This window comes from Salmo salar, chromosome ssa12 (genome assembly GCF_905237065.1).
Source record: "Salmo salar chromosome ssa12, Ssal_v3.1, whole genome shotgun sequence".
NCBI lineage: Eukaryota > Metazoa > Chordata > Actinopteri > Salmoniformes > Salmonidae > Salmo > Salmo salar.
Genome location: NC_059453.1, coordinates 20088463 through 20096808, shown reverse-complemented (window position 1 = coordinate 20096808; position 8346 = coordinate 20088463). Strand labels below are relative to the sequence as shown.

The following is an 8346-nucleotide window of genomic DNA, read 5'->3' as shown; positions in this document are numbered from 1 at the left end:
TTCGTCCTCACAATCAAAACATACAACATCCCCTGTGCAAGAGTATACCTTCATTAAGTCATCACTAGGAATTATGCATTGAAACAGAGTTATCATTTGCTAGGGTTCCCACACAGGCGCTACTACGACGAATCAGTAACGTAATCAATTAACATTTGGGAGGGAATGAGACTTTGGGTGCCTCACGAAAAGGTTCAACGGTTAACATGGGAAGATGAAAAGGGTCCGACATTCCAATGAATGATGACGCGTCCTATAAATAGGACAAGTCATCATGTTAAAGAATCAAGAATCTGCAGAGGTTGAGAAGCTAATCCACTTTTATGACTCTAAAATGACATTTCACAAAAGAATAACAACATGCAACTTAGGGGGCGGGGGAAAAGACAAGAACAAAAGACATCCTCATCCTACCATCTTGGAATACACAGACATTCTAACACATCATAATTGAATGACCATTGAATCTCATTGGAGCCTATTGACATTTTACTGTAATACATAATAGCGATATATTTGAACCCTCTTGCCTGTCTTCTACCTATACCTGTGTCATATATATCTGTATGCTTCAAATATTGCATATCTCATACACGGGGGAAATAATATGTTAAATAAACGGGCTTTTCCAACGTGGGTTTTTTAAAGTGGCACTTCGCTACTTATTTAACCTGATATTCCTAATGTCCTTCCTGCAACATGCCAGTGTCCACATGGAGATATTGAATATGACGTTAGAAAATAGTGGAGTGCCCCTTTAATTCAAATGGATAATGAGAAAGAATGAAAGGGGGATAAGTTGGACGACGAGCGATCGAGTGAGAGATTTGTTCCTCTCTGATCTCTTCCTGTCTTCAAGAAAAACCAAAACACTGCAGTTAAGGTGACATCTTTGACATCTTTGTGGTTGTGGTGTGTGTGCGCGTGTGTATTTATGTGACCATCTGAGTGTGAGCGTTGAAAAAAATATTTTATAGATCCACTTCAGTGTTTTCTGTAATCCACCTGAGGTATACAATTTTCCTTCAAAACGTCGATACACAACGCTGCACAAATGTCAACAAGGGGGGGGACAAGAGACAAGAACTCCATTTTGTGAAACTGACCGGGACTTCGTTTTACTTTGTGTTTCACCAACCAAGATGGTGTCCGATCTCGATCTCTCATTGAATATGGTGCACCTATCCAGTAGGGACAGGAGAGCATCATCTTCTCTGAAGCCCTTGGTTCATGGGGGATTCATGAGAACATGGCCTATTCCTCTATGGTACGGCATATGTTCTCATTCACTCCCCACGTCTCTTCACTATAGCTCTCACATATTGATTTTTTTCCATTCAAAGGTGCCCTTTTGCTATTTCTAGTATTTCTAGATTAGCCTTTATATCTCACCCTAACACACACAGAGGGACACATCTGCATTCATACAGATCCAATTTGTTTTATAATTAGAAAACCCATCAAATATGCAACCTTGATTTTCTTTCACCTATCAAATGTTAGTTAGCTAAAAGGAAAAGTTGGTAATCAATGCTACCTTATAGATGTGAATAAAAAAACAACTCTGTACAAAGTCTCATCGAAAGGACTACAATCTGCTTATCTTAATAATAAGCATTGTCTTTTTTCAAGAAGACAAAAGCATTAGACTACCATTAGCCACTGGGCTATGCTAGCCCTGTTGTCAGTCACAGGAGCGTTAGCATTAGCCGCTAAGCTAAGCTAGCCCTGTTAGTCAAGGAGAACCCAATTGTTTTCTTTTGGAGTTTCATCAATGTTTGGAGTTTCATCATTGTTTCCGACAACGCTCACACGAAATTCACATTTTGGTACTTTTTTGTTGTTGATTTTCTTTTGGTGTATGGATGAGGGTGACTATGCTCCATGCAAGCCCAGAATTAGCATGTTTTTCAAGGGTCCTGTCATTGCTGTAGTCCTCTCAAAGAATATCCCTATGTCTCGGAAAATGAGATGCCTTGATTAAACTCCATTACCCAGAAGTCATTGTAATCCTCCACAAAATGTATACCAATCCCTCAGCTTCAATTTTCACCCAATCGTCATGGAAGGATGAGAACATGGACACCTCACTGACGAAAAAGAGAGAGAGAAAGAGGGAGGAGATGAGTTCACTGAACAGATATCAATCAAACACCTCTTGAGAAGAAAAAAAAGTTCCAACCGATAGTTAAAGTTTCATCTGTTTTTCCTCGAGCCGGCATCCATCATCTGACTCGTACTTTTAACTCCAAACCCCGTCTCCCCTTCCTGTCCACCCCTCTTCTCAGTCCAAGGGTTGGTGAGGTACCCATGAGCATCTATCTCATAGTACTGTTGTCCATCTTTATTCCTGACAGAAAGATTTGCTTGGTCCAAACTCCCAGTGCTATTACACTTTTTCACCAGCGGGGGTGCCAGGGAGCTAGGTGACAGCAGTGACGTCAGAGACAAACTACTAAGTGTCTCTGATAAATGTTCACTGTTAAAAGCCTGACTGGATCCTTCGCCTCCTGTTCCTATCCCACAATCGTCATCTGAAGGGTCCATAGAGTCTTGCCTTGGGCAGCCGGGACTGGTGCTGCTGCCACAGCTGCTCTGGCTCCTCTGTTGCCCTCTAGTGGCTTGGAGGTTGAATGCGGTACTGCGGCCTCTCATTGAGGGGTGACCCAGCGATCTGGGGGTTTGTCGGGATTCGTCGAGGTGAGGGAGGGGGAGAGGGCAGAGGAGAGGCAGGGCCAGGGAGAGTCCCAGGTCTCTTCGAGGGGGGGAGACGCTAAAGCTGAGACCTTCCTCCAGGGTGGTCTGCAGGCTGCCCTCGGAGCTGCCTGTGGCCAGGGACGAGTCACTGTGGGACAGGTGCTGAGGAAGGATAGAGGGGGTGGTGGGGTGGAGGGATAGCAAGGGGGAAAAGGAGAGAGAGCAGTAAGGAGAGAGAGAGAGAGAAGTGAGAGATGACCTAGCTAATTAGTGTAGTGCTGTAGAAATGTACTGGAATAGAATCTCACAAAGCACTCCTGGAAATGACATAAACAAAACAAATATATACAGAAAAGGTCAGTTACATGCTGTTGCCATGGTTACCGCTGAAGCAGAAGAAGAATATTGCTTGTTTTGTGTGCCATGAACAGAAAATGCACACTTAGCACCGTAGAAGACGATTTAAATGAAAAATATGGTGCTCTAAAGTCTAAATGGGAAGATATAAAGGTCTGCATGAGAAGATGAATAATTCAACGTTGATGCACTCACTCCTTACAGATATGCCCATTTATTTTGTTTTATTCTATAATAACTGTCTCAACCATAGTGAGCTTTCTGGAACAAAATGGCTGCTGTGCATCACCTGGATACTTCCCCTTCTGAGAATATAAAAGAGTTAGCTACAGTATATTGTAAATGTAATCTCTTATAGCAAGCATCCCCATGGACCTTAACTCTAGTGGAGTGTAGCTCTTACCAATGAGTGGAAAACAACTGAATCTGATGGGTATTTCACCCCATAAAGTCAATCCATTACTTCTTCTACCATTGTAACACCCATGGCTGTTACACTGAAGTTTATATACCACACGATGTAATACAATTATCAATATGATAGCACACACCTGAATATACGGTCGATCTCCAAGGCATTTATAGTTGATCGGCAAATATTTATGTAAAAAAACCAACGATACGGCCTCCCAAGTGGTGCAGCGGTCTAAGGCATCACTACAGACCCAGGTTCGATCCCAGGCTGTGTCACCGGCTGTGACCGGGAGACCCATGAAGCGACACACAATTGGCCCAGCATTGTCCAGGTTAGGAGAGGGTTTGGACTGCCGGGATGTCCTTGTCCATTCACGCTCTAGCGACTCCTTGTGGCGGGCCGGGCGCCTGCAAGCTGACCTTAGTCCCCAGTTGTACGGTGTTTCCTCTGACACATTGGTGCGGGTTAAGTGAGCAGTGTGTCAAGAAGCATTGCGGCTTGGCAGGGTCATGTTCGGCCAGCGGTAGGCTATAGGCCTACCGCTGGCCAATCGGATGGCTCAGATTACCGTGTCTGCAATAATGAAGCAGACGTAATATGTTGTTTTCTTAGTACTTCCGCTCTCGCTACAACCAGCACTGCAGCTGTAATGAATGAGTGGGAAAGTTTATTGATAGGCCTGCGTTGTTATTATTAGCAGCTTGGGTCTTTTTTAATATCGAGGAATAGTTCACTTTCTCTGTTCATAGGAGTAACAACATGAATTTTTGCATGTTGAGGTGCGATCAGTTGGAAGACGGTGTCCTTTTTTCAGTGTCAGTGGGGTATGGTAGTAAGTGCCAGGTGCACCGGTTTGAGTTTGTCAAGAACTGCAACTCTGCAGGGTTTTTCACGCTCAACAGTTTCCTGTGCACAAGCATTTCGCTACACTCGCAATAACATCTGCTAACCATGTGTATGTGACCAATACAATTTTTATTTGATTTGTGTGTATCAAGAATGGTCCATCACCCAAAGGACATCCAGCCAACCTGACACAACTGGGGGTGCAACTCAATATTAGGAAGGTGTTCTTAATATTTTGTACACCCAGTGTACATTTCACTACATGAATACTCCCTCTACCTATATGACCCCATGACCTCTTACCTGGGAGTCTAGGACCCTGCTGTTGGCCCCTGAGGAGTCTAGGTCCCTGCTGTTGGCCCCTGAGGAGTCTAGGTCCCTGCTGTTGGCCCCTGGGGAGTCTAGGACCCTGCTGTTGGCCCCTGGGGAGGCTAGGACCCTGCTGTTGGCCCCTGGGGAGGCTAGGACCCTGCTGTTGGCCCCTGGGGAGGCTAGGACCCTGCTGTTGGCCCCTGGGGAGCGCAGAGAGGCCCAGGAGGCTGGGGAAGGCAGCCTGGATGCCTCTCTCCCCCCTGGGTCTACCCCGGTCCTGGGGATGGGTGGGGGGACCGCTGTGGCTGTGGCGGGGTGAAAGAACTCCACGGGGAGATGGAAGAGAGGAGAGGAGGAACCTCTACATCCGACACTGCCAACCTGGTCACTGTGATGGCCATCACCATCTGCTGACATACAGTTATTATCTATAGAAAGATAGAAATGTTGCGTGTTGAATGAACATGAGCTATCTATCCATTTATCCATCCATCCATTCATCCAGTCATCCATCCATCCATCCATCCATCCATCCATCCATCCATCCATCCATCCATCCATACATCTATTCATCCATCCAGCTGTATAACGCTAATGTTATGGTGGGAGGAAGGATAGGCATATCATTGAATGTCATTAATCAATGTCTTTGTGTATGCCAGCCCATCTGTCTTTTAGTTAATTAACATCGGGATGTCGGTGTAATCAACTGTGTGAATACGGAGCAAAACATAATTTTCTCTCTCACACATCTGAGCGTGAGAGACGGGAAGGAAAACCTTCTGATTGAAATGATCATTTCAATGTCATTGCAAAGTCATGTGATCATCATTAAACACAGTCAGCTAAATACCAAGAGCATAAACCAAGGACACAAGATGACAATGTCAACTGGTAATGTATGCACACATATCCATCAGATTTCACAAGTGCTAATGAGATGGGAAGATAAAGGAGAACACCGTTACCTCTGTTGTGGTGGAGGAACTGGAGAGACTGGCTCTGGAACTGGGGCTGGACGCCCACCTCTAGCAGGAATCCTACCCCATCTTCAGGGCCTCTGCTGTGGGGTCGAGAACCTCCGTGCCCCCAACGCCCTCCACACCCAGCCTGAATCCCCCTCAATTCCTCAGAACTGTGGGAGTCACTGCTCCCTCTCTCCTCCTATAGAGAGAGAGAGAGATGGGGGGGAGAGAGTACCTCAGAGTTATCCTATAACAAATATAAGCATTCAGGATGACTTCAATTAACACTCACATATAATCTGTAAAGTTCCAGGTACTACTGCTAGCATTATTAGAATCCCATAAGCATCTGTTGCTATGGCTATTAGGGCTAGCCCTATCTAGCGTGAATTACCATTTAACATTCTATCTCCGGGCAGCTAAGATCTATTAGCATTTTAAGTGTATTAACCAAATTAGGCTACCCCTGGTGTAGTATGTTAAAAGAGTTAAACTACCACACTAGCATATTAGCATTGAAATAGGCATAACTTAGAGCCAAAGGTGGTTGTACTTGAATGCTTGATCTTGTTGTCAATATTTTGGAAAGACTAGCATTTTGTTAGCTGATAGCATCATTCATTGGGGGTTAGCCTAGCACGCTAGCTAACTCGCCAACATCAGCAACAACAACAACAATAACAACAACAAAAGCATTGTCTGTGGTAAAGCAAAAGTCTCAATGAAAATAGTGTTAACTGTGAAATTAAATGACCAAATGAAATATTGACCCCAATGAAATATAATTGTTATAAAAACCATCATGGGATATTTTTCCTATTTAGAGAATTTTATACATTTTGATATTTCCTACTATTTGATACTTCATCTCTCTTCAGTCAACACATCTGTTGATTTCTAATATATTTTTCCAAACTAAAGTAATTGCAAGCTCCACAGTGCCTCGTTTTAGATTGGATATCAAATTAGTTTCAATAGAGAAAAGCAATAAGGTAAACGAGATGAAACGGCTTAGAGGAGACGGGATGAGATCCATAGACACACACACACATCACGATCATGCTCACACACACACGCACACATGCACACACACAGGCACACAGACACAAACACAGACCCGTCGCCCTAGCCTGCCCACGGCACATGGTGAAACACACACGGGAACATTGATTGGCTAATCAAGCAGTTAATGCAGTGGGATGCAGTGTGTGATAGAATGTGTTCATGTGTGTTAGCTGAATTATGCAAAAATAAAAAATATATCGTTTCTCAGTGTGTGCACATGTTTTGTGTCAATGAGACTAACTATGCGCGTGTGTACGCCCCACCTTGCCGTCCCTTACCAGTAGCTGGTAGTCACTGTGGTCGTCCAGACTAAGATCATCAGGAAGGGCCGGTGATGACGACTTGTCAGACAGCTGCTCTGACATCAGAGATGCCTGCTCCACCTCAGCCAATCTGATCTGCGATACAGACACACAGAATTCCAACAGAGCACATTATGTTATTCAATACACCCAATTTCTTATGTGAAAGTGTGAGAAACACTTTCTTTATGGTAAAAATATTATGATGCATTATAAGCGCATTTAAAATGCCAAATAATGCATATACAGTGCATAATAACACTTGCTATAAGCTGTCATAACAACTCATAGAGTTCAAATGTGTTGCCCTGTATTCAGTCCTCATTAAATCACAAGGTAAATCTACTACTACAGCAAAAATTGATTTGTAACTGACTAAAGTAGTAACTGACTAAAGTATTAACTGACTAAAGTAGTAACTGACTAAAGTAGCAACTGACTAAAGTACTAACTGAATAAAGTAGTAACTGAATAAAGTAGTAACTGACTAAAGTACTAACTGAATAAAGTAGTAACCGACTAAAGTAGTAACTGAATAAAGTAGTAACTGACTAAAGTAGTAACTGACTAAAGTAGTAACTGAATAAAGTAGTAACTGACTAAAGTAGTAACTGAATAAAGTAGTAACTGACTAAAGGAAAAACTGACTAAAGTAGTAACGGACTAAAGTAGTAACTGACTAAAGTAGTAACTGAATAAAGTAGCAACTGACTAAAGTACTAACTGACTAAAGTAGTAACTGAATAAAGTAGTAACTGACTAAAGTAGTAACTGACTAAAGTAGTAACTGACTAAAGTAGAAACGGACTAAAGTTGTAACTGACTAAAGTTGTAACTGACTAAAGTAGTAACGGACTAAAGTAGCAACTGAATAAAGTAGTAACTGACTAAAGTAGTAACGGACTAATGTATTAACTGACTAAAGTAGAAACTGACTACATTTGTAGCTGACTAAAGTTGTAACTGACTAAAGTGCAAACGGACTAAAGTTGTAACTGACTAAAGTTCTAACTCCCACAGTGATGTAAGTAATTGACAACCTGCTCTCTAGGTGGACTGTCAAAAAGTTGAGCGGCTGATTGGCTGACAGTCAGGAAGTTGAAGGTAATGAAGGAGAAAATGGAGGTGGTAGTGACAGGTTGGTATGGTAATATGGCAGTATGGGTTATATCTGGACCATTAGACCGACTCTGAGGAATCTCCCTGTCAGCTGGTCTGAGCCCATCAATATAATGGAAAAGAGGGAGGGATGGGAGAAAGAGAGAAAGGGAGAGAGAGAGAGAAGTAAAGAGATAGAAAGAGAAATAAAGAGAGAGAAAATAAGAAAAATGAAGAAAGAGAGAGAGAGAGAAAGATGGAGAGAGAGAGAGGTAGATGGATGGACAGA

At 42.9% G+C, this 8346-nt stretch overlaps 1 protein-coding gene across 2 annotated transcripts in view; it reads right to left on the bottom strand.

Moving 5' to 3' along the window:
- Positions 1–302: 302 nt before the first annotated feature.
- LOC106564420 (voltage-dependent T-type calcium channel subunit alpha-1I) overlaps positions 303–8346 on the bottom strand; it is a 24300-nt gene continuing 16256 nt past the window's right edge. Inside the window, exons 3-6 of one of the 2 annotated variants that reach the window (XM_045690998.1) lie at positions 6936–7055; positions 5596–5791; positions 4619–5055; positions 303–2859 (exon numbers count right to left, since the gene is read on the bottom strand). In XM_045690998.1, coding sequence (XP_045546954.1) covers positions 2197–2859; positions 4619–5055; positions 5596–5791; positions 6936–7055 — 1416 coding nt within the window. In that variant the 3' untranslated portion in view covers positions 303–2196. The remainder of the gene's footprint in view (positions 2860–4618; positions 5056–5595; positions 5792–6935; positions 7056–8346) is intronic. The other variant, XM_045690999.1, reaches the window with a different exon arrangement.